The sequence below is a fragment of the Lepidothrix coronata genome, unplaced genomic scaffold (assembly GCF_001604755.1).
Source record: "Lepidothrix coronata isolate B3197 unplaced genomic scaffold, Lepidothrix_coronata-1.0 Scaffold22, whole genome shotgun sequence".
NCBI classification, from domain to species: domain Eukaryota; kingdom Metazoa; phylum Chordata; class Aves; order Passeriformes; family Pipridae; genus Lepidothrix; species Lepidothrix coronata.
The window spans coordinates 1,192,151-1,219,270 of NW_016690202.1; the positions used below are offsets into that span (position 1 = coordinate 1,192,151).

The 27,120-nt window shown below is 40.4% G+C and overlaps 1 protein-coding gene across 1 annotated transcript in view; it reads right to left on the reverse strand.

Annotated features, from left to right (window-relative positions):
* Nucleotides 1-27,120, reverse strand: part of CMYA5 (cardiomyopathy associated 5) — a 51,368-nt gene that overhangs the window by 8,662 nt on the left and 15,586 nt on the right. The window contains exons 3-10 of the mRNA XM_017808139.1: nucleotides 18,947-27,111; nucleotides 16,262-16,357; nucleotides 15,382-15,615; nucleotides 13,555-13,577; nucleotides 11,529-11,650; nucleotides 8,057-8,206; nucleotides 6,945-7,091; nucleotides 3,471-3,615 (exon numbers count right to left, since the gene is read on the reverse strand). Of these exons, the coding sequence (XP_017663628.1) occupies nucleotides 3,471-3,615; nucleotides 6,945-7,091; nucleotides 8,057-8,206; nucleotides 11,529-11,650; nucleotides 13,555-13,577; nucleotides 15,382-15,615; nucleotides 16,262-16,357; nucleotides 18,947-27,111 (9,082 nt within the window). The remainder of the gene's footprint in view (nucleotides 1-3,470; nucleotides 3,616-6,944; nucleotides 7,092-8,056; nucleotides 8,207-11,528; nucleotides 11,651-13,554; nucleotides 13,578-15,381; nucleotides 15,616-16,261; nucleotides 16,358-18,946; nucleotides 27,112-27,120) is intronic.

The following is a 27,120-nucleotide window of genomic DNA, read 5'->3' on the forward strand; positions in this document are numbered from 1 at the left end:
GTCTCCAGCTGTTTAGTGGGGACATTTTTCCCTGCCTGCTCCCTTGGCAGGCTTCTTTACCTTGGTTGAGCTCCCAAAGTGATACCTCTGAAAGCAGCATTGTGGGATGGGACTATGCTGCTTTCTCCAGGACTTCTCTTGGATGTTCCTCCCTGACCTCTGCTTTCAAGCTGTGCTTCCAGCAGCAGCTGTATGAACCTTCCATGGTTGCTGAGAAATGTGTTTGAACTTCCATCCAGGAACTAGGAAATTGCTTAGCTACAGGGCTCCCTCAAGCACAAAAGGCACAGGTTGTCTGTGAAGGGGCTCCACATTTGGCTAGTCCCCAAAATGAATATTGCTCAGGAAATCTGTGAAGGACTAACTCCAAGATTTCAAGGAAAGAAGACAGAAGAAATGACAGCATTTCAGGCCAAAATTCTGGATGTGCATAGAGATTGTTTTATTTCACCTGATATTGGCTTCTAGCCAAGTTGATTGATTTCTAGACCTCAGTTTCACATTAGGGGCTTTGGATAGGAGAGATACAGGCAGTGTGCTCCATCTACCAGTAAGTTCTTTTTTCCTCAGTTTTATACAAAATCTTAAACAGAAATCTTAAAAAAAAAAATTCTCCATCACTGACACAAGCTGTGACATTACAGAAAATTTCCACATTATTCTCAGGGAATTGATTTCAGAAAAGGAAAGAGATGAATAGTTTTCAGGAAAAATAAGTGGCAAAGCATTAGCTTTGACATGCAAAAAGAGGTCAGAGCCCTTATGTAAATAGAGAATTTTAAACTACAGCAGTTCTGAGAAAAATTGTGATTTTGTCCTGTGGGAAGTTTTCACACTTGTCACAGTAAAAGGCCAGCTTCTGCCCACAGGGAGGCCAAAAAGTCAAATGTGAATCAGTATAATTATAAACATGGTAGATTTTGCATAAGGTCACTTGAGAAAGTGAATGGGTCAGTCCTGGAAGCTTTTTGTCACAGTTATCATCTCGCGAACTGCTTGGTGTTATCAACACCTTGCTCATGGATTACAGGAATCAGCACACTCTCTGATTCTTTGAGAAAAAGAGTCAGTTTCAGTTAACAGCACAGAAACTTGAGAGTGAACAAACAGCACAGGTTTTGGGAGCAGTTACATTTTCGTAGGCCCTGTTCTCTTCAACATCTTCCTAAGTGACTTGGACACAGGACTGGAAGGGATACTAAGCATGTTTGCAGATGACACAAAACTGGGAGGAGTTGTTGACTCTCTCAAAGACAGGGAGGCCCTGCAGACAGACCTCAACAAATTAGAGGACTGGGCAATCACCAACCATATGAAGTTCAACAAGGGAAAGTGTTGGATTTTGCGCGTTGGGTGGGGCAACCCTAGATGTACCTACAGACTGGGGAATGAGATGCTGGAAAGTAGTGCCATGGAAAGGGACCTGGGGGTTTTGGTCAATGGCAAGTTGAATATGAGTCAGCAGAGCCTTGGCAGCCAGAAGGAACAACCATGTCCCGGGGGGCATCAGGCAAAGCATCGCCAGCCAGTTGAGGGAGGGGATTGTCCCGCTCTGCTCTGCACTGGTGTGGCCTCACCTTGAATACTGTGTGCAGTTTTGGGCACCACAATATGGGAAAGATATTAAGCTCTCAGAGAGTGTTCAAAGGAGGGCAACAAATATGGTGAAGGGCCTTGAGGGGAAGCTGTATGAGGAGCAGCTGAGGTCACTTAGTGTGTTCAGACTGAAGAGGAGGAGACTGAAGGGAGACCCATAGTAATCTACAATTTCCTCGTGAGAGGAAGAGGGGCAAGCACTGATATCTTCTCTGTGGTGACCAGTGACAGAATCCAAGGGAATGGCCTAAAGTTTTGTCAAGAGAGGTTTAGGTTAGACATTAGAAAAAGATTCTTCACCCAGAGGGTGGTTGGCCACTGGAACAGGCTCCCCAGGGAAGTGGTCACAGCACCAGGCCTGAAAGAGTTCAAGAAGTGTTTGGATGATACTGTCAGGCACATGTTGTGACTCTTGGGGATGGTTCTGTTCAGAAGCAGGAGTTGGACTTGATAACACTTGTTGGTCCCTTCCAACTCAGCATATTCTGTGATTCTGTGATCCCTGAACAACAGCAACTTTAGCAGGCTGACAGGAACCTGATGGCCTCATGAAATATGTATGAAGCAGAGCAGGTCACAGCTGGTCTCCAAGAGGCAGGAGAGCTGGAGAAGACTTCTTCTTGGTTGCATTAAGGCAGCACACTGGTACTGCATGAAGTCTTCTACCCACAGAGAAATTTTATTTCGGTTTTCAACCTACTTTTTGTAAGGCGTAAGGCATGCACAATTTCACTGTTGTAAATTACTACAAACCTGTAAACTCTTAGTCCAGTTAAGTAATTTTGACTGTAGGGACTGTGGCTCTTCCCTCTCTGCCACATCTCCATAATGGCCACACGAATTAGCCCCTAGGTGAAGACCTTACTCAGGCTCCTCAGGAAGTGAAGACAAGCTCAGCTGAGCTGAGGCTCTTCCACAGGGTCCTGTGGCCAGTCACCCCTCTCCCTTTCCCAAAACTTCTCAGACCTTTGCAACTGAAGTTTCCTGGAATATTGCCACTGTTTTAAGAAAGCAAACAAACAAAAAACCCCAGGCCCCAGGAACATACAGACAATAATATATTTCCCTGCCCACAGCAGAGGGGTTGGAACTTTATGATCTTTAAGGTCCCTTCTGATCCAGGCTATTCTAGGATTCTATGATTCTAGGATAATTTTCTCTGCATTTTAGCAGTGCACTATTTCATGGCTCAGTGGTGCCTGCATCCCTCCTCACCCTCTCCTCTATGCAGCACAGGCTGGAGAAACCAGAGAGAGTCTGGCATAAACAGACATTACCTCGAATTTCAAAGCTACTCTCAGATCCCTGTGGCACGCCTGCACAGCCTGGCAGGACTGAGCTCATCTGTGCTTTGAGGGGGCATCTGCATGCACATCCAGACAGCACAGATGGGTCACCAATATTACTGGGACATCTGTATCACCTTTGCTAAGCCCAGAGGTGACTCCTATGTTGTTCTCCACAAAGCAGAGAGCAAACTGGTCCAGGCTACCCCATCACACGGCTCTCCATGGAGCTGAGCTGCCCTCCTCTGCCCTGCCCCAGGCTCCAGCAGCTGCAGGTCAGCGATTGCTTCCCTGGCCAGCATAGCCCTAAAATTTCTAGTTGATTGCAAACAGCACAACATCTCCAGGGTTTTGGCTCCAACTGAAAGGGATTGTCCAGTTAAGCAGAATAAAAAGGAAGTATTTTGTGTCTCAGCCTAATCTCATGGATTAGCGTCTGTCCCTTAAATTCCTCAGCACACAGAAGCAGATTTCTTCCTCGCGTGGCTGAAGGCAGAATAATCTCTTGCGTAACGAACCACGGCCTGGGGGATGGTCATCAGCGGCTGCCTAATCTGACCAAGGGGCTTTTGTGACCGCGGCACTGACCTGAGACCTTCTCCTTCCGGCGAGTGCTGTCGGCAGTACTCCAGGATGAAGGACTCCGCTGACACGGAGCCGGCACGCCAGCGGACAGTGGCCGTGTCCCAACACACAGTGCAGTCCTCGGCCTTGATGGTGGGGACAGCGGGTGCTGGGGGACACAAGAACACGTTAGCTGTACTCCGAAGAGGGTGCCAGCGGCTGGAGGGGAATGTTTGCAAGGGAAAGCAAGAGTCAGCTCCTCGAAAACCCACAGGATAGTTAATAGTTAATTTTCCCCATCCATTTTCCCATCCATCTTTCGCTGGTGTGTCAATAGCAGAGGGGTATTACAGGTAAAAAATATAAACATGCTGGGAAAGTCCGTGTGAAGATCTGTGCATTTCTACACATCGTTAGAAAGGCAGTTTAAATTTATGCCTTTCCTTAAGCACGTTTTCCTCATTTCTGCCAATCTCCAAGAAGCAGAGCACAGAGGCAGCACTGCCTACGGCTCCCCCTGCATCACCTCAATCCTGTCCTCAGCAGTGCCTGCATGAGTTGCATCAGAAAAAAATGTGCTGCTGCAGGGAAATGCTGACTTTCTGTTTAGTTGTGTCTTGGTTATTTTTGAAAAGCTAAAATTTGGTCCTGTAATTTCTCTTTTTTAGAGACTCAGTTTAAGAACTACAGGGCCAACTGCAAGACAGAAAATGGAATGTAAAATAGTGCACTAGATGCAAGTAATCAAAAGCTATTGTGTATAATTGCACATTCAACATTGTGAGACAAGAATGGATCAGTTGTATTCTCTTGTTTTTTCACTTTCTGGGAAATAGTAATTTGAAACACCTTACAACCTGTTGTGAAACTCACATAAACAGTCTTAATACCAATTATGAAAGAAAGATTATTATTAAAAAAAAAAAGTTGTAAAAAGTAATTTTACTTTTAAAGACACAAGGTTCCAAATAGGAGGCTTAAGACAAAAGTAGAGATTAGACGATTTTATGACAAGATAATCTAAAAGAACTGCAACAAACATTCTAGATGCATTTTGTCTTTTAAGAAAAATAATTTGTTGTTAGTAGAAAAGGAAAGAAAAACACCCAGAAGTATGTAACAATTTCCTGGGTAGTGAAAATCAGAAGGCTAGTAGTTCAGAGTCTCATCTGCTAATACCTCTTTGTAGCTCCCTTAGCAATAGTCCCTTTGTTCTCCTCAGATATATTTGATTATCATCTGTTTCTAAATGCATCTGTTCCTAAAGAATGAAAAATTAATAGCTGAATTCCCTAATACCTGCATTCAGCAACTCACACGTATACCCACATCTATGTATGTGTAAACAGCGTGTTACAAGACATGAAGCTCTTTTTTTATTTTAATTTGAAAATATCCATCTAAAGATTAACTGGAATGAGCATACAGAAAAGATGTTACTGTGCTTCTGGGATTTTTTTAACAAATTAGCTGTAGCTGGAATGCATATCTAATTTCATCATAATATTTCGGAACTCATTTAAGTGTTTTTATAAGAGAGAAAGAGCCAAATAACCTGAGAATCACACGGGTTTTGAGCAACAGCAGAAGATAGGCTCACTTCTATGTCTTTAGGATGGCAAAGAGCCTTCATGAGGAGATCAGTTGTAGGGGAGGGGTTAGAGGGTAGAGGGATTCTTCCTGCCTTCAGCATCATTCCCTCACAGAAAATACAGCTTGGAAACAGGATGTTCCTCAGTGTGGGGAAAGACAAGATGTGAGTTTGGGAAGTGGAGGAGCACGAGCCAGGAGGTGCTGGGGGAATGCCTCAGCAGCAATCCCTGCACTGCCCACAACTTCCCAGACCCACTGTTACCTCCATGGGTACAATGCCAACAGAGAAACTTTGCGAGGATTCCCAGCACCTGGAAGAGTCACAGCTTTGTTCAAGTATTGCTGTGTGTTTTCCTATACCTGCAAATTGTCTTCTATGTGCCAACTTTTAATCTCAATTACTAAAAATAAACTCTAAATTCTTGCTTCTGAGTTCATCAGGCTACTTGAAGAATTGAAATATTTTTCTTTATATCAAAGCAGCTGGACTCCTTTAGAAGAACTGTTTTCCATTACTGGTGCTTATCTTTCTGGATTTGGTGTTGAGGAGATGCAGCAATTTTGTATCAGTTAGTGTTCAGCAGTGTCCCCACAAGTCCATCTGGGGTTCAGTGCACTCCAGAGGGAGTTCAATTCAGCTTTGAGAAAAAGTGTTTAATAAGCCCATATTTATCTAGTTTATTTGTTTTCTTAAAGAAACAGGCCAAAGGAAGCAATTAAAGACTCATGGAAATTAACTTTTTTTTAGAAGGCTTCCATTTTGGGAAAAAGTATGGTGATCTTGATGCCAAGAGACAAAGAGAGTTCTTAAAAATAATGGCTTCAGGGAGGTGGAAACCTTTTTTAAAAATCATAATTTATTAGCTAATAGCAACAACTCATCATTATTTGGGCAGAAAGTGTACACCATATTCACAATTGCATTGTTGAGGCCATAAAATTTGAATTTCCACTTTGAATTATTAAAAAAATAAACTTTCTTAAAATATGAATCACAAATTAAGTATTAAAGAGAATTATCAACAAATTTGAAGTCTAGTAAATTAAGCAAACAGCTTGAAGCTGTGGGTGTTATCAAGTGATTTCAACAATACTCTCAGAATTTTTCCATTATGAAATTGTTAAATATCCTTCCCTGTATTTGTGACTGCAAGAATGGAATAATTGTTTTTATCCTGTAGCACTGAAAAAATTGTCTATCATGAGGGCCTCAGATACAAGGATGCTTTACCTTGTTCGTAATTTAAGAAGTAATAGTTTTGTCAATACAAATTATTAAAGAAATTAATGCTCAGAAAAGTGAATCAGTCAAGTGAAGCTCATAAGAAATACTTGTCTAATTACTCATCTTAATTTATACTGTTTAAACAACAGCAGAGCCTCTCAGCCATACTTGAGATTTGTGTCCCACTGAGCAAGACACAGCATGTAACCTTGGTAAATCAGGCCTTCCCTTGCAAAATTAATAACTTAAATCAATGCAACATAGATGTATTCAGGAGGATGGCAGAGAGGTAAAACACACAGCACACACTGGTGCACACTGTGTGCAAGAAAAGGAGCAGCAGCAGGGTATAGGCAGGTGGCTTTCCCAGAGCTTCCCTGGAGCACTGCAACACAACTGAAGAGAAATACATAATGTGTTGCCCCAGTGCCCCAGCCATACGGCCTGAGACCAGAAACATCTTCAAAACTGAATGCCTTCAAGTTTCCTCTCAGGAGCAATTATGCCTCTATCGTCTTAGCAAAAGGGAAATGACTGTGAGCTGCCTGCTATCTGCCAGATGGGCTGAATGAAGCATTCCTCTGTTTCAATAACACTATGGACTAGAATTTGTCTGAGAACCTGAGGCTCGTAATAATCAAATGTCAAAATAATAATCAAATGCCAAAATAAATACATACCTGTTTTAAAAATGGCTTTTTCACTGGGTAAGCTACAGCCTGTGCCATTCACGGCCATGACCCACACACTGTAGCAGTGATCTGGCTCCAGGTCCTCCAAAATGCAGTGACTCTCTTTCACTGTCACTCTGTACTCCTCCACTAGGGCTAAGAGAAACACACACAAGCATGGAACATCACAACTCGTGTTGCACTGGTAGGGCTTACAGTTCAGCCTCTCAACTAACATATTAAAAACAGTCAATTAAGAAAATCCAGAAAGCATTAGTAGTTGAGTTCTCCGTATCTTACACTGACTCGGTTCTGACAGAAAGTTTTTGATGTGCCCTTGAATTGAGTGTACACAAATGCCATTGATGGCAAGAGGAGATTATGGCCCCCAGTCCTACTGAGGACTAGACTGCAAGTTTGGGATGCACAATCAGAAGTTACCAACCCTGGTTTATAACAGGCTCTATAACATAATAATTTCTCATAATGAACTATATAGGACTTAGCTATAAATTACCTATTGTGAAAAGTCCTTAGCATCTGTTAGCCTGCACACACATGCACGCATGGATTTGTGCAGAGCCTGGTTGCTAAAGGTGACTTTATGATCAGTCTGAGCTTTTTAATGAATGAACCTTTCAATTCCTTTTATTCAACTTCACATTTAACATTTGAAATATTTTGAAAAAAATCATCTATATGTGGAAATACTGATTACCTTTTCCTGCTGCTTTTTTAGTGAATACATATTTCTGAAGCACATGCAGGGCCCTGAAAAGCTAATGAAGGCTGTCCCCTTGGGAGTCATATCTGCAGTCCCCATGAGTATCCAGGGGCAACATGAACACATCCTCCCTGGACGTCAAGCCATTTTGTAAAAGGGCACCTCAACATGTGAAAACAACTGCCCTTCACTTTACAGACCATGATATTTATCTTGCATTTTGGAGGACAAAGGGGAAGAGGAGAAACATCATTGCCCATCCTTAGTCCTACACATGATGTCTTCACAGCCGCTTTTCTGTGTCCTTTTCATGCCCCTGCAGCTCACATCCCCATCCGTTTATCCAAGACCAGGGCAGAAAGAACTCATGCAATTGAGAAGGCAAGACTTTACACACCCCCTGCATCTTTGCTGGCTTGCGGCTCCTCCATACAATAGACCTGGAAGCAGTCGATGGCATCCCCATCATTCACGGACCAGTAGACAGCAATGGAAGTGCTGGTGGCTGAGTTTGGCTCCTGGGGTACTACATTCGGTGTCTGTGGGACTGAGAGGAAAGTTTCCCATTGTTATACATGCCCCTGTGTTTTCAGCCACATTACCAAAAGATTTGTGAGGCAACCCAGCTGCTTATTTTCATTGAGATGGCTTATTTCCACAGGGCAAGTACAGCAGGAAATACAGAATACTAGCGCAGTTTTAGAACAACAGGTCCTCCTAAACTAGGAGCAGAAAAAAGTATCTGCTCAACACTGAGAGCTTTCCATTTCTCTCACAGTCTGGACAAAATAAGATCTAGTCCTAGTACTGGGACCACCCAAACCCAGCATAAAGTGTGTGCCCACACCCTCCTCCAGAGACAGATGTATGAACTGATCCCAGAAATGTGGGCAGGGGAAAGGACCTGGCACACTAGAAAGGGATTGATCCAGTATGTCAGTATTACAGATATTGACAGCAGCAGGAATGTGCTTTAGGCAGAGGAAGACTCTAACAGCACTGGGGAGCAGGAGGCTCCCTGAAGCCTTGGGTCAACCCCTGCCCTGAGGTGGACTCCTACAGCACATGCACAACTCAGCACTCCTTCCTGGCATAGTCATTTTTCCACAGACCCAAGGGACCGAGAATCCTTGGTGTGCAGGTGAATCTGAACTCTACCAAAGCACTTGAACCCATAGGACAACCAGTATCATTCGTTACGAAGAGTGCTTCGAAGACTTTCAAGGCTCCCCAGATTTAACATAAACTTTGTCTCCTGATTGACACAGATCCACCCCAGATGAGATATTGTTCCTCTCTGTGATTATGTCTTAAAAGAGAGAGAGGGGAAAGAAAGAAGCAAAAAGCCCTAAAAGATGTTAATTGTTAAAATGATTGCAGGGAATGAAAATACATGGTTCTATTTCTTCACCCAGTAAATTTCCATACTGCATGAATTTTCTTAAAATCTCAGCAGAAAGCTTTTGCTTTCTTTCCAGTTATCTCTACAGTAATGATGATGATCCCCTGTGGCATGAACAAGGCAAATGCAGATGCTGGCTGTTTCCTTATCACTTATACAGAGAGCTACCAGTACAGTAAGATTACATCTGCTGCCCATTGAAAAAAAAATTATCCTTCTCATTGCTAAAAACAATCCTCATTTTGTCTTTTGACTGTAACTAGAGTTGGCAATTAAAAAATTTATCGTCCTTAGGAAAATACTTCCTTTCAATGGACATAATGGGGAAACCAGTTTTTTTCCTCATGATTTTGCCTAGAAACCACTATTTATGATCACAGAAACCTCAGAGTTGCAAGATTTATTATTATGCCAAATCTAAACAGAGGCTAGTTTACTGAATGAAAGTTCTGAAAAAAAAAAAAAGGAAAAAGAATGACAGATCAAAATTCAGTTCAGCAACATTGAGAAACATTTGATTTTTAATTTCCTTTTGCATAATACCAAACAATTTGAAAGGAAGCAATCTCAAAGCAAGAAGTTGAACTATTCTCTTTACAAACAGAACATTAATGTGTTGTCAAAGTACTGGTCCCTTTTATAGTGTATTTTAATAAAAAAAATATTTGCAACACAAGTTTGAATAAATGATATTTTTCAACAGAAAAGTGGGAAATATTCTTTTCTGTTCAGTTTTCATTGAAGTGTTGTGGTGTAAGGAAGTTTTCCTTCTTGCTACCTAATCCCCACAGCCCCTGGAAGAAAAATAATAATCTCAAATGTTTTCCGATGTAATGAGAAATAACACTCCCTTGTCTTTGTGGACTTGAAAGAGGAGTCCTCTGTGACTCTATTGGAAGAGCTTTACAATCAGCAAAGGTCCTTGCCTTACCAGATGGCTTTGGAAATGATAATTTTTAAATTTTTAAATTATTCCCACTCTTCTTGTGGCAGAACCTGGGTTCCAATATGCCCAAGAGCATGCTGCTAGGGTTTTTTTATGCTAATGCATTTGTGAATGGGGATGGCTTACATGAAAGGAGGAAGAATTTGAGGGAAAACAGCTTTACACTAGAGAATATGGAAAATTTGGAAATAGAAGGTATTTTGAAGGAAATAGGTTTCTGAAGAGGTGAAAATTAGGTTTTATGAAATTGTTCAGTAAAACACCGTACTTTCTGAAGGAAAAATACATGGATTGGAGAAAATTCATATGTATTTCATCATACGGCTTCAGTCAAATAAAATACTTAGAGTGGCTAACAAAGCTCTCCAGTATGTGATAAATTAAGTGTTCAAGCTATTCAATTCCAAATCAAATTCACCTGAGAAGCTTCCAATGCCACAGGCAAATTCATACAAATCTGATGAGGATTTTAAGGTCTAAGATATATTCAAGTTCCTCTAGGTCTAATGAAAGTAGTGGTGTGGAGAAGAGAGACAATCTTTCTACAGTAACACTGCTAAGTGCACTCAACCTTACTAGACACTGGAGAGTCTCCAGGAAGTGGCATTTCTCCAATGTCCCATTAGTCACCTGAAAATTCAGCCAGGAATCAAAGCACCTTAGGGAATTTGATGCTCTAGGTCAGTGCTCAGGGACCAAACACATGAGAAAGAGGCTTCGCTTGGAAAGCCGGAGGAGTGACTATGATGGCAGTGGTGCATGTGAATGGTGAATGGGAGGCCCCAAAACATGACAGCGAGATGCAAGGCTCTAAACAAATGTTCCCTTGAAAAGGAAATGAAGAAGATGAATCCACAAATTGGTGCTGACAAGATCTTCACTGATAGCTGTCCGGATCTAAATAATACACTTATATATGCAGACAGAGCAGAAAGTCCACACAGACAAGCTTTTTACAGGACATGAAATATCACGTGCAATTTTCACTACTACCCTGACAAGCCGTTGTTGTTTCCAGCTATAGTTAACCACTTTCTCTTCACATCCCTTGGGGATTTCAGGTGCCTCCATTCTTTTGTCACAAGTTCAGGGACCTCAGCCATCAACCAGCCCCACACCCTCTTCCCCATACTAGGCATGGCGGGACTGCCACCCTTAGAGGAATAGAGCTCAGGATATCATTCAGTTGCTTCTTCTGTCCCTGCCTGCAAGGAAGACCAATTTCTTTAGCCCTGGGAGATTTACAGATCAAGACCCTCAGCTAATCTGAGGTACAGATGTTTGAAGTGATGCAAGAATCCCCCAGTTTAGCACTTCTATCTCTGTTGCTCATCTTACTGTACTTACTATAAGCCAAACACTTGTGCATAATTAAACTTCATTTTACATTCAACTCTGATTCCTATTTACATGGTTTTCAAATTTATACTTCTCAGATAGATTCTGTTTTTAGATTCTTAAAATGTCCAAAGCAATGCCAAACTGTTAGCTTTTGTAAAAATGATATTTAGAGATTCTTACCAGCAACACGTTGTAAGGACTGCTGGTTGCTTTGTCCTGGGTTGTCTGCATAGTGCTCAAACAGTGAAAAAGCACTGGGCACCTTCTCTAAAGAGAGGGTGGTATCCATTGCAGAAAGTAACCTATTTGGAAGAAAACATATATAAATCATTTGTGTCACTGCATAGTTTTCCAAAGGCCAGAAGCAAAGACCATGTGACATGCTTCTGTAAAAATTTCCCATGAACTTGAGGACAACATGCATGGAGAAGTTGTTTCCCTGCTTTTGAACTTTTAGACCATGCTGCAATTTCAGATCAGGAGCACAGTCAGAGCGCACATGGTCTGTGTACACTTAATCCATGAGAATATGAAGATTTGAAGTTCACAGAAAGACTCCCAAGAGCACAGGGGTTTGGGCTTGCTAATGCAGTGCCTTTAAAGGTTACAAACCTTAGAGCTAACTTCAGCAGCTGAATCCAAAGATGTAACGTAAAGCAGCTGCTTGTGGCAAGTCAAAAAAACATGACAGGGAAGATAGATTCCACTTAATTAGCCTGTATTTGCTGAGTTCATTAGAGGAAAAAAAACCCCAACATATTTTTAATTCTGGGACAGAAGTAGCTCCAAGAAAATAAAAGAATTTTTTTTTTAAGGCAACTGAATTTTATCTTTCTCCCCTGCATTTTTTTTCAGTCACTGAAGTAGTTCATTGTGCATAATTTTAACGAAGCACAACAAATATAAAATACACTTTCTTTAAAAAAACATGCATTGTTAAATAGGCTTGTTCTTAACCTTTTCTTAGCTAGTCAGGTACTATCAAACTAAAGTAACAGCAAGCTCATGCACAAAACAGAATAAGTTTTAAGTTTATTGTGTAAGTAAACAAAGTGGAGATAAAGCCTTGGAAAATCGTTTTGTCTTATTTTACCTGCAATAAACTAAATGCAGATATGTGGCCAAACAGTTTCACTTGCAAGAAGTGAGTCCAAATTTATAGTCCAGTTCTAAAGATGATTGGAAACCTTGAAGGGGTGTTTGGCACATTCTTTTCAAACTACTCTCCTGGGGTTGTAATTTGACCGCACACTGAAACCGTGGTGTCACTGTTATATCCCAGTCTGTGTCAGCACACATACCACTGCCATGGCTGAGGAAGCACTGGCAAGGGTATGTTTGATACGCACTGCATAATGCCCAGGCCTTTTGGGAAGATCGGGGTGGTGGGGTGGGCTATGCAGTTTTGAGGACTTGCATAGGACAAGCCTGCAGCCAACCACTCTGAATATTTTTAGTTCACCCTGGAAAATTTATTTGAGGAATATGGGCTTATAATTGAACATTTTTTTCATTAAGGATGAAACTCATTAAAATGACTGCTTTGAAAAAATCCCACATGGCAGAGAACTGTTTGTGATTATATGCATTTACTGGGATGTGCAGGTAGACTGTGATGCAGCCGTGATGAGGCACCAGCCCGATGACACACTCTGCATCAGGCAGTGCCAGTGAAGAGGCATGGGAAAACATCAGCCCATAGTCTCCTAGTAACGTTTTGAAATCTATTTAATCTCATTTTTTTTCTGGAACTGTGTTCAGAAGCATAGTCCAACAACATCTAAGTGATGCTTCATATTATAATCTTTCAGAGACACAGAACCAGACTACTGAAAAAAAGGAATATACCAGTGATGTCTAACAGATGGAACCAGGGTTAAAATGGTTTTTAGTATATGTGTGTATAATAATAACTACAAGGAACATCAGTTTAGAAATGTCTGGGTAGAGATTTAAAATTGAGCTGATGTTTTACAATGCTATTTGTTTAACTAATGTCTTACAGAACATGTGCAAAATACTCGAAAACCACTCAGTTACAGCAACAAGTATAAAACCTCTTGTCTTAATTTCATTATTTGCAAGGTTTATAAAAGTAGCTCTGAATATTAGCAGTGTGTTTTCAAAGCTTGCAAATACTAAATGAAACATCCAGCATGCTAGGCCTAGTACTCACTACAGTGCACTTAACCCATATTTCATATACCTTTTATTCAACTCTTTACATGACTAGAAGAGGAAAAAAAAAGTATTAATAGTTTTCAAAACCACCAAAATGTTGAAAAGCCAATCATCTAACAGTCTTTCTACCCTCTTTGGACATAAAATACACATGGCTTTATTGACTTGATGCTGCTTGGAATGCTGTGCGTTCACACTAGCAGGGGATTTATTTCTTTAGGAATATTTCATTTCAAAGCTCTGACTCAGCAGGGTATTAGAGTATAAATCTTGTTTCAAGTGCCTGAGGGGTCAGTATTCAAAACCTAGGTTTAAAGACTCGAGCATAGTCAAGTACTTTCTTAAACGAAGGCTTTTAGAGAAAGAAATCACTCACACAGTAAGAACAGTTAAATTCTATCTCTGGCTAAAATCTGCCTTGTAACTTCTTATTACTAGAAGCTGGGTGAGATTTTTACTTTTGGAGTGAGAGTTTAGCCCATGCTCCATGAATCTTGAGTTAATGTTTCCTGGCATAGGGACAAAAAAGTTCTTGTCTGCTTTCACTAACAGAAAGGAGCAGGGAATCCAATGATTTTCACACCCCAGAAAAAAATTACAGATTACAAAACTATCTTTTTGCCAAAGCACTGATCCCATACCTCACAAAGGTCAGGAAAATAATCCAGATTTTTTGTCCATCCCATAATAGCTAATCTACTACAATATTCACTTGATTACAGGACATAGTGCAGCTTGGAGTAGGGAAGAAAGCCAAATACTGGTCCATCGTTTCTATAATTGCCAGAGCATACATGGGCTGGGTTCTTGCATTTGGAAGGTGGTTTATTTTGCATGAATGATCAGTCTTTAGACAGTAATTTGACCTTTTTATTTCTAGCATCCCAGGATAGTTTCACTGCAACTTCTAAACTACATGCTCATTCCATAACAGGAGTTTATTATTCCAGAAAATCCATCCTCTTCAAGATTGTTAATACTTGTAGAGTATTTTTACTTGTGTAAATATATATACTTTTGTAGAGGAGAAAGTACCATGGCTCACTTATGGACAAGTCTTGCAGCACAAGAACAGTATTGGAGGACCCAGGACCTGCAACACCCTGTGAATAAAGTTTAAGACTAATGACTGTAGACTGTACAAGCTAGGTAGATCCAGTCCTGCAGATTCACTGGAGATGTTTTTTACATCCAGAAAGGACCACCATAGACAAGCACTTCAAATGCATATCCCTAAGCCAACCCCATTGTTGTGGTTTCACCCCAGCCAGCAACCAAGTACCACACAGCCTCTCACTGCTTTTCAGCAGTAAATATTTACCACAGCCTAAGCAATTTAAGTGCATAAATACTGTCTGCGTCTGCTTATTGTAAAATCCCAAAACAACAACAACCAAACAAAGAAACCCCACAATCCAGAAACAATTCTACTTCAGATACTTTTCTCGTTTCAGAAATCGCTTTGTTGTTGCTATTAGACAAATAAAATATGTATTTTATTTTTATACAGTAAAATACCTAAATCCTGTAACATTTTTTATTCCTCAGTAAATAATTAATTTTAGAAAAATTATCAAACCGTCTTTTTACCTCCTCTTTATAAAACAAATGAGAACCATTTTAATAGCATGTCACGTTTTCATCTTGTGCATCATCTCTGCAATTCTCTCTGAGAATTCCCACAACAAATGCAAATGATCCAGCAGTTTCAGAGTGGAATAGCTGAGCTAGTAGGATTTTGCTAACTTAAAAAAAAAAAAAAAAGGTAAATAACTCATTGCCAGCCTAGATACAGAACTCCTTCCCTAACTAACATTATAAAAACTGCAGCATGAAAGCCATTTTTACTTACGTTTAGGAAAACAAATCCTTCCACTTCATCCACTTCTTTAACTGTTGTCTCCAAAGTCTCCTTTGCTGAATCAACAGTTTGCTGGAAATTAACCATCTGCTCATACAGGTACTCCATTTTCATCTTCTTCACTTCCTCAAAGTTCTCTGATTTCTCATCATATTGTGCTACCACTTTCTTAAGCATCTCTTCATTCTGCTTTTCCAATAAGTCTGCATTTTTCTTACAATTTTCCTGCAAAATAAAAACAGATGTTAATCGATCTGCAGAATAAAATCATAACATTTAATGAATACACAGAAATTCTCAATTACCCATCTACAGATTCATTCTGGCATACTGAAAATAAGATAATTTTCTTTTTGCAGTCAAACTCCTCTGTGAGAAATATCACTAGAGAAATACATTTAAAACAATGAGAGGTGTTTTTTTACTGTTAGTGTTTAAAACTAAACTTTCATATTTAAGCACTGAGACAGGAAATCTGACTACAAAATAGCTAAAAATTCATACTTACAACTGAAATTAATACAGTTCTAAAGGCTTAAGGACTTGGGTAATCAGAACTTAAGACACTGGGCAACTAATTTATATGCTTCACACAGGATTCTAAATAAAGACACAGTATGAGCTTTTTATAGGCTTAAACAAAATTAAGGGAACTTTTTCTTTCAGTGCTTGACAGTTACATATTTCACTTTGCAATGATGTGCAAAAAAGCAGTCTTTTTCTTCCTCTAACGTTAACACCTTCCAGTGGGAGAAATCAATTTGAGGACTGGAGAAACAGCCCGTTTTGGTGAAAGCAATGATGCTATAAAATAAGGCAAACATATCTTAGAAGTAGAGGGAGAGAAAGTGTGATAAAACACTGGACTTACCTCGACTGAGTTAAATCGCAATTCAATATCACTCACAAACTCCTCGATCTTTATTGACTTTTCTTCCAGTGCTATCAGCAATTCACTTAAATGACTCTGAAATTTAAAATCGAAACTTAGGCAGGTTATTTTACAAAGCTTTTACACAGAACTTATTTTAGGTGAATATTTTCCTTTAGCCATGAGCCACCCTTGGAACAATAGATAAATAAGTTCAAGTATCACTCTGGCTGCAAGCACAGAAAAAGCAACTGGAACAGTCATAGAAACTGTTTCCAAACAAAAAAAGGGAATTCAGTTCAACAAGATGCTGAGTATCTATACCAGTTTTTGAACATAATGAATTTCAATGCAGCTTTGCTGAGAGTGAGAGTACTTAGACTCTCATGAGGGTCCTGGAGAGATCAGAGGAAGAAGCCCATTAAAAGGAATATAACAAGAGTAATTATGAGGGTGATAAATTATGCAGTATCATGTTGTGGTTTTTTTTTTTTTTTTAATTAGAATTTTAAAGATATTTCCTACGAACAAGAATACATCAAAATCACTGGTTGAATTAGACGTGGAAACAAACACAGTCCAAGGGACAACAGGCATCAGAGACAACTCAGAACTTTTTCGTAGTCCTTCTTGACCTTTTATGAAAGCAAGCTGTCCATCTGTTCAGGTGCAATTCATAATTTGTAAAAATGCTTAGTTTTAATTAGATGGCATAAATCTAAAAGAAATGTTAGCTTCTTTTGTAACAGCTTCTTATTATGGCAAAATGTTATGGTTAGATCTGTAGAAAACAAACGTGAGTTTTCATTAGTTGTAAATGTCACATTGGACAGTAAAATTAAAAGCTCACTTCATAAATATTTAGGGCTAATCACCAAGATTTGGAGACAAATTTCTGTTTGTCAAGATAACCTATAAAATCTGACAGATGCCATCCATAGCTCATTTCATTTACTGTGAGGCTATGATCTTACAGTTTTCATGCAACAAAAAATTCAGGCTACAAGCATTTTGCTATCTTAATGTTTTCTCAGTAATTATACAAAAGTAACAAGAAACATCCAAATGCAGTCTCTGAGTAACCTAAGCCCTGAGGGTTAGAAATCATGTGAAGCTAAGCCTGTGCTATGGGCAGATTTAATATTGGCTTCATATCCATGCTCCACAGCCAGGGAGTGATATCATGGGATGTTTATTTGCAGCTTGCAACTTGACTTGTTGTAATGCAGGTACATTTGAGGGATGGCTGGGGTCTGTGACTTTACTACTTACTAGTGGCTAACTATCACTGCTAAGTCAAGCATGAATGGCCATACACAAAAAGTAGTTCAGATATCATACATCTGCATACCATGGAGATAGTTTGTAAACCTTGATATTTCAAACTATCACATGGACTCCTCCTACTTTTGATTTCTCTTTTATGCATATGACTTGACATAAAGATAACATAAATACCATCAATATAAGCCCTTCTGGAATTTCAGTGAAATGACACAAAATCTGTATTTCTGTCAGATGAGAATGTGCCAAGAAAGAGACCTCACCCCTCAGAGAAGTGAGAGTAAATAGCTGGAACATCTGTATACTTGTACATGAACAGGTTTGATATGGGAGAAGTGAGATGTCATGTGTATGCTGTTTTCACAAACAGAACTGCAAATTCCACAAAACTGAAAGCATTTTCACTAGTATTGATAGCAAAGGACGAGGCTACTGAAATGGAGGGCATTTTATCTGTCTTTTGGAGTGGTACAGGTTAGAGATAATGCAAAGAAGTAGGACCTGATAAACTCTTACCTGTGCTACAGCTAAAATATTGGCCAGAGGTCAATGAATGGTTTGGGTTGGAAGGGACCTTAAAGACCACTTAGCTTTAACCCCCCTGCCATGGGCAGGGACACTTTCCACTAGATCAAGTTGCTCAAAGCCCCATCTAACCTGACCCTGAACACTTCTAGGGATTGGGCAACCACAGCTTCCTGGGACTATCTGTTTCTGGGTCTCACCACTCTCACAGTGAAGAATTTCTTCCTAATGTCTAATCTAAACCTGCTTTTTTCAGTTCAAAGCCATTACCCCTTGTCCGGTCTCTATGTGCCCTTGTAAAAAGTCCTTTTCCCGTTTAGGGCCATCTTGAAGATGAATTGAACAGAAAATAAGTTGCATTTCGACAAAACTGTGTAGTGTAAACTGTGTACTTTGTATAACATCTCCAAGCAATCAACACGTGTAAGCAGGACAGGGAATACTTTATGATGACAGTGGTGTCCACATATGGAGGTTTCTGTACCTTTAAAAGTGAAGTGAGCTGCTGTTAGTTGAGTTTTCTTTTAACAGAAAAAATATTTTTCTCATTTCTTCCCTCACATATCCAAACCAGAACAAACTTACACAGGCTGAAAGTTGGAAATTCTCTTAACAGCTGCATATAAACAAGGCTATTTAAACTTCTGAACAAATAAGAATACCAGCTTAGCAAGCCTAGGACTCTAGAAAATACCTTAATAAGATAGTCTCCCTTCAAGATCTCTCATAGGAATAGATCTCCAGGAATAGTTTTTATTTCATAAATACTGCAACTTAGCTTCTAGACTGCTCTTTAAAGCCTCTTCCCTTGTCTACACAAGAGGACTGGAGAAATTAACCTCCTTAGCTCTTTTTCTTACCCAAATTAATTCTTACCTTCACCTTGGTTGAAGCATCATCTAGTGTTGTGACTTCATGGTCTGTGTGCTCTCCGAAAAGCTTGTCAATAGCAGATATTGGGCATTTGCAGTGGTAACAATATGTGTCTACTTGTGCTTTCTTCATTTCTCTTTGGGGGCTCTCAACTTGAGGAATGTTTGTTGCAGATTTTTCAGGGTACATCACCACAAAACCTGAATCTTCAAGCTCAACAAGTGTTCTTTGTTCTGGCTCATTAACAAATTCATAACTACCAACAGCATGCTCAAAAGAGTCCCTGTCTTCAAATAATAGCTCCTCATGTGTAAATTGGGATGATATTTCATCTTGTAAAAGTTCTTCTTGTGTAATCACATCATAGTCCATTGATTCAGCGAGATCTTCATAAATATCAGGGTGCTGCTCCTCTCTTTGGAAGTCTGGATTCTCTATTTGCTGAATGGTAGGGACACAGGAAAGATGTTCCTGAGTATACTGATCATCTACACTGTCTTCAACAAATGGAATGTATTTTTCCATTTGAGCAACTGCTGCTATATTGTGCTGTTCTTCCTGCTTATTTCCAGCTTCTTGATATGCAGCTCCCTGATAATCCACTAGCTGACTATACGCTTGCTGACTTGAATGCTCTGGCAACTCCTCAGTTGTTTCTACAGGTGCATTTTCTTCTTCTCTTTGTTCTGTGGTATCAGTTCTTGCACCTGAAAGGATTGTTCTGCTTCCAAAAGGAATGGCATGCATTGGTTTACAAATTGTTACCTGAATGTCACTGTCAACCTGGATTTTGTCTCTCTCCATAACACCCGTTTCTGGCAGAACCTCAGTTTTGACACATTGAACATAACCAGATCCCTCCTGCTGCTTGTTCTCTGAATTCCAACCCAAAATTCCTCCACTGAAGGACTCATCCTCTGGTGTCTGATCTTTTTGAGGCCCTATGGCCTTATTTGGAATTTCATCTTTAAGAATATATTTTTCAAAATATATTCCAGTTCCATCATCTGTGTCTGAATTCCTACTAGGGAAAGATGCATTAGAATTACCACTTTCCTCATCAGAGGGAGCCTCATCCTTTGTCTTTTCTCCTACTGCTTCTGCATAGAGGTCCTTGTATAAAAATGATAGAGCAGGTGGCTCCTCTAGAAGCTCTGGATTAATTGCAGCAACAGTGGTAGGGAACAAGAGAGATCGTTCTAGCACTCCTTCTTCTGAGTCAAAGAGTGGGGTCCCTGGTGACTTCCGTTCATCTTCTACGTTTGTAATGCTTTTACTGCTCGAATCAATTGATTTCTGCAGAGGTAAAGGTTTTGACGCATCTGCATAGGACTGCATTTTGCTTTCTTCTTTCATGGTACCATAAAAGACTTCATCCAAATCCTCAAGTAAGGAAAACTCTTCCAAAGTATCTGCCTCAGTGCTTTCTTTAAAAGATTTGCCTTCTTCGACAGGTTCATTGGGATCTTCTGTCACAGGAGACAATGAAATTGGTCTTTCAAAATGTGGCTTAATTGGGGATTTGTCATCAATCAATGTATATTTTTCAAAATAATCCATATCAGCAGTACCGTTACTAGGATCCAGCACTGCATAATTATTGTTCTCTGGCAAAAAGGGATTTTCTTGTTGTGTTTCCCCAGTTTCCTCAACATTATCTTTTTTTACCAATTCTGGTATTTCATCGCTTGCAGTCTTTCCACACACTGAGCCTTCTGAAATTTCTGTGGTTCTTCCAGAAGCTAGGGCTCTGTGGCCATCATCAGCTAATTTTCTTTTAAACAAAGGATTTGTTTCCAAGTATTCTAATTTATCTGGCATCTGTTTACTTTCTTCTTGATCAACAGAAGAAACATGTGTAGGAGCATGAATATTGAGTATTTCATAACCTTCTGAAATTATATTAAATAGATCTTTTTGTTCAGTAGTCCCCAGGGCACACTGACTGTCTTCTACAGCACTTGCATGTTCCACTTCTTCCTCTTCTCCTCTCAGGTAATGTTCAGGCACTTCAGACACTTTGCCTATCTCCAGATGTTGCTTTACTTCCATTTTTGTAGGTTTTACAGTACTAGTTTCATACTCCACAATATTATCTGGACCTTGATTATCTCCTACCCGAGATGGTAAATCATACCTTTGTGTTCCAGGACTAGTGTCTGAGGACTTCCTGTGAGAAAATTCATTTGACACTGATTCAGAAACTCTAAATGTATGTCCCTTTTTCTCTATAGTCTCATCAACTGTAAGTTCTGTGCAGCTTTCAGCTGGGAATTGTTTTGACCCAAAATCAGAAGCTTCATTTGGAGAAAATTGAATTCCTTGCCTGTCTACATCTGCAGCCCTTAGCAGACTAGTTGAGCAAGCTTTCACCTCTTCTACCAGCCAGCTAGCTAGCCCAAAAGATGGCATATCTGGGTTCTGCTTTTCATCGGAACTAGAGCCAGCAGACTGCATCTCTGCTGAAGAAAGCCTGTCCTTTTCACCAGAATAATGCTGATTTTTGTGTGTCACAGTTTCACAAAGAAGATCTGATGAAATAACTTCCAGATGCTCCAAGGCTGTATGCTTTTGGTCTTCAAAACGTTGTTGCATTTCACGTCTATGCTCTCCTTCAGTATAAACACATGGAACTATGTTAGATTGCTTTCTAAGCATGCCTGCTACATCAAAAACAGATGATGGAATATTTTGTTTCTCTTCGACATCAGTAAAAGCCACTGATACTGACCTTACAGGTTCTGACTTTCCAGGTAACATATGAAAAAGTACAAATGACTCTGACTCTGCCTGCTGGTCTGCTACAGCAGTCACTTCTGACTCTGTGGCAGACCTGTGGCAGACTCTGACTGACCTTGGCACTGTCTGCACATCAGGTTGCATTTCTCGCTCATCTTGCTCAGTAGTGAATTTAGGGGAGCTTCTTAGCTGCTCTGGTGACAAATATTTTGTGTCCAGCAAACAAGATTCTGGGTTGTCTTGATCTTCTGTGTGCACTGGAGACATACTCTCTAACTGCACTGTCTTCAAGCTTGCTGTTTCAGGCAAACTGAGCTGAATTTTTTGCAATTGTTTTTCATCATGTGGTGGAATTACATGTTTACACTCTGACTGTACAGGCTGGGTAATAAGTGGCTGCATACTTTGCTTCTCTTGTTCAGCAAGGGACCATGTGGGAACCAAATATTTAGAGTCTGGTTTTGAATAAGGTAGAATTTCTTGCTGACATGTTTCATCACCTGAATAAAATGAAACTGAAGGTTCAGAATCCGATTTTGAAGGTACAGTCAAGTAATCCTGACTTTCTAGAGTTTCTACTCTGTCTGTAGAAGGTGATAAATTTGATTGTTCAGATTCTAATTGTGTAGCTGTGTGGAAGTAATGTGGAGTCGGTTCTCTCTCTGCTTCAGGTAAAATTTTATGTTCAGCCTCTAACTTTGCAGCCACAGGCAAATGTAGAAGACTTTTTGTATTCTCTGGTTCTTTTCTTGGAAAAAAGGACCCTGACTCAGGCTGGACAGTTTCTGAATGCTCTGCTTTACAGCAGGAGTAAGACAAATCTAAATGTTTGGGTGACAGGCCTCCAGTTACAGGTAAGGACTTAAGGTTTCCTTCTCGGTTTGTTTCAGAAACAGCATGTGAGGCACCCAAAGGTACAGACACTGTTTTTTCAGTAAGAGATGAATAGGGTTGAATTTTTTTTCTCTTTGCTTCCTCAGTGGAAAATGATAAATCTTGTTGTTCAGTTTCCAGCTGAGTAGTTAGAGATGAAGTAGCCCCAGTGTCTCGCTTCTCAGAATGTCCTGCTCTCAGCAGGGCCATTTCACTCTTTTCTGCTTTGTCAGTAGGATTTAATAAATCTGATAGTTTGAAGTCTGGTTGTGCAGTTCCTTGCTCCTCAGTCCTGACAAAGGGATATGATACAGCAGGTGCTTCTGGTTGAGTTTCAACATCAGAGTACTGCAAATCAGTACATGGCAGTTCAGGTTGGGCCCTATCCCTCTGCTTTATTTCACCCATGAAATATGGTATCTCTGGATGCTCCAGCTGGGCACTCTGTGGTTGCTCTGACTCACTGTAGGAGTACCATGAATCTGGTGGCTTCATTCCATGAGTCTCTGCTTTGTCAAGAGAGCATGACCAATCTGGATGTTTTGATTTTGGTTCTTCTGGTTGCAACTGCTGTGATTTTCTGGTGTAATGTGAAATATCAGAAGGCATGAACCCTGCTTGTGCAGTGTCCTGATTTTCTGTTTTATCAGAGGAATAGAAGTCTGGAAATTCCCCTTCCAGTGGGGATATAGTTGGTTCCTCTTCTGTGCCATGAGGACTTGAAAACACTGGTTGTTCCAATTTTAGTTGTACTGTTTCCTCTGGATGTAATGTATAGCTTCTCCTCTCCTGCTTGACCTCCAGCTGTGCACTTTGTTTTTCTTCACTAATAGACGAGGACAAATTTGTGCGCAGTACTTTGCCCATGTCATCCAAGACATCTGAATGTTCAGACTCTGGTAAGCCAGCCTGTGATGGTTTTGTTTTTACAAAAGAATACAATGAACTCTGTTCTTTCAACTCTGGCTGTGTTGTTTTATGAGGTTCTGCTGTGCCAACAGAGAAGGACAAATCTGCATATTCTGATTTTGCTTGGGAATTTGGCCGTCCTTCTCTTTTCTCCATAGAGCACTGAAACTCAGGGTGTTTTGCCTGCATTCCTGCATCTTCACATTGCTCTTCTTTGCTGAGAGATGATGAAAAATCACCTCTTTGTTCCTGCTCTGGCTGAATCTTCTCTTGCTGTTCTGTGTCAGTGGAATGTAATAAATCTGGATACTCCAAATCCTCTTCAGCCATTTGAGTTTGCTGTGTTCCACCAATAGAACATGATAAATCCATTATTTCTTCCTCTGGCTGTATGATTTCATGGTCTTCTAATCTGCCAGCGGATAAATCTGAATGGTTTGATTTTGCGTTTAAAGTTTCTTGTTCTATCTCACTAACAGAATGAGATAACTCTAGATGTCTCAATTCTGTCTGTACTTTCTCGCCTTGTGCAGCTTTTTTGTAAGAATGCAAGAAGTGTGGCTTCTCCTCTTGAGCAGTCTGTCCTTGCTCTGTTTTGCCAGGCCAGGATAATAGAACTGTTTTTCCTGATGCCAGTTGTGTAGTTTCTTGAGGTTTTGCTTTAGCAAAGGAATATGATAAATCAGGATGATTTGGGTCTGTTTTCACCATTTCTCTTTGCTCCACTTTTCCACTATGAGATGATGTATCCAGAGTTCCCTGTCTCTCTTTGGCAGCTTGTAGATGCTCTGCTCTGCTGGCGAACTGTCCCTCATTAGGGCGTTCCACAGCTGTGTGCTCCACCCCTTCTTGTCCCACTTCAGCAGCTAGGGATGCCAAGTCTGGGTGGCCCGGCTCCAGCTGTGAAGGTGGAATTTGCTCCATTTTGTCATGATCATACAATGCACCTGGCTCTTCCAACCCTGGCTGGATCATTTCCTGCACTTTGTCGATGGAACATGGTAGACTAGGGTGCTCAGATTTCGGCTGTAGTGTTTGCAGCCCCTCTACTTTGAAAACAGAGTAAAGCAAGTCAGGCTGCCCCTGCCCTGGTTCTGCCATTTTTGCTTCTGTTGAACATTCAGAAGGAGACAAATGTGAAATTTCCACTTCTGGCTGAACCATTTTGTGTTCTACATTTCCAAAGGGGTAAATTTGATCAATTTCTTTTTGTACTCTTCGTTGCACCTCCGTGTTGTACAGAGGAGATATCACATCAGTGTGCTCTGTCTCTGGTGCCATCATTTCATCATCTGGCCTATTGATGGAAAATGATAAATCTCGTTGTTCCAAGCCCTCTTGGCCATGTTTGAAATGCTGCATTTTACCAGGAGTATGTGATAACTTTTCTTGTTCTAACTGCTGCTTTGTGGCTTGCTGCTGCTTTTCTCTGCCAACAGAAAGTTTTCTGTGTTTCTGATCCAATGGTGCTGCTTCTTGCTGTTTTGTCTCATCAGTGGAATGTAACAAATCAGGATGCTTCATTTCCCATGGTGCAGTTTCTGGATGTTTCAACTCTATTTGTGCAGTTGCTGGAGAAACTCTTTTTTTGGCCACTTTAGGCAATACTTGATGTTTAGAATCAAACTTCTGAGTTTCTTGTTCTTTGCCTGAATATTTTGAATCCAATTGTGAAGTTTCTTGCTGATTTCCTTGGACATCAGAACACAGGATATTTGGGTAGTGAGATTCTACTTCCATACTTGCATCTTGTGCTGCTTTGCCCAGGGTTCCTGGTGAATACAGATGTTCTGATTGTTGCTGTATTTCTCCCTTGGAGTAGGAGAGCTCTGGATGTCCTGACTCCTGCTCTACAGTGCTGCCTGGTTTTGGCTCACCACTGTCACATGAAAAATCTGGATGTTCCATCACTACTGCTTCAGCTTCTTGATGCTTTGAATGAACTGGTAAGGTTGGATTTTTCAATTTTTTTTCTCGTTCAGTTTCATAAAAGGAATATGACAAATCTGGATATTCTGAACTCATTTCCATTTCCAGTGGAGCTTCTTTTCCACTGAAAGATGGCAAAAACATTTGCTCCAGCTCTGGATGTACTATTTCTTGTTGCTCTGTTTTGCCAATAAAACAGGAAAGAAATGGTTGCTCAGATTTTCGTTGCATTGTTTCCTCCCGTGTTTCTATACTTACATAAGATGTTTGTTCTGGATATGCTGGCTCTGTTTGCATTTCTTCTTGCATTTGTTTACTGAAAGAATATGGCAAAGATGGGTGCACTAGCCCTGCTTGAGCTATTTCTTGCTGTGCCAAATTACTTTGGTCTATGACCTGTGTCATCTCTTTACACCAGCTTTCTGACAAATCTGAATGCTCTGTTTCCATTAGCACAGCTTTCTGTTCATCTCTTTCCTGCTGTTTCAGCTGTCTTTGTACTGTATCTTCTTTTTCCATTCTGCCAACAGAACATGATGCATCTTGCTTAGACACATTCAGTGGTGGTGTTTCTTGTTGTTGAGTACTAGCAGTGGAAAAGGAGGGAAAAGACTGTTCCTGCTCCATTTGTGTCATTTCCCAGGGCTTTACTTTGTCAGTCAAATGTGACTCCAGAAAGCCTGACTCCACTCCTTTTTGCATTACTTTTCCAGTGATAAATGAGAAATCCCTGTTTTCTGAAACTAGTTCTACATTTTCATGTTGCTCTGCTTCACTAATGAAACGTGTTGGCTCTGGACCTTCTAAGTTTCTTCGTACAGCTTCCTGTCCTGTTTCTCCCTGGGAGTAAGAGGAATCTGTTTGTTCCATCTTTGGTTGTAATACTTGATGCTGTTCTGTTTTGCCAGGAGAGTATGTTGTCTCTGGCTGTTCCGCCCTCATTTGTGAGGTTTTATGTTGCTCTTCTTTTCCAGTAGGATATGACCAAATTGGATGCTCTGGCTGAAACTGAGTAGTTTCTCCTTGCACTCCCTTGTCACTGGAATCCAGCTTACCTCCATGTCGTGAATCCTGCTGTACAGGCTGTGGTTGTTTTCCTTTGTCACTAAAATATACATCAAGAGAATTGTCTGGATCTGCTTGCAACAATTCTTTCTGCTTTGTTTTATTCATGGGATATGGTAAATCTGAAAGTGCTGTTTCCAGATACTCAGTTTGCTCTTTCTCAGCTCTTCTGGTGGAATCAATTATATCTGCATGTACCAACTGGAGTGCTGTAGTGTTTCCTTTCTCTGCTTCCTTCATCAAACATGGTAAATCTGAAGGTAGCAGAGCAAGCTCTTTTTTTTCTTCATATTCTCCTTCTTCAGGGAAATAAGATTCTGGCTGTTCCAGATCAAAATGATCAGATGTTTGTTTTTCTGTTTCTTGCCTGGAAATTAAAAATTCCTGATGTTCCATTTCCAGCTGTGTACTTTCTGATTGCTCCACTACTTCCTCAGTTAAAGAAGAGTCTGGATCACCCATGTTGAGCTGTGCACTCTCTGATTCCACCATTTCTTCTGTGCAATATGATAAATCTGGGTGCTCTGTTTCCAGCTGTGCACTCTCCAATTTCTCCATTTCTTCCCCGGAAAAAGAAGAGTCTGGATGTTCCCCCTCTAGCTGTGCACTCTCTGATTCCTCCATTTCTTCTGTGAAATATGATGAATCTGGATGTTCTGTCT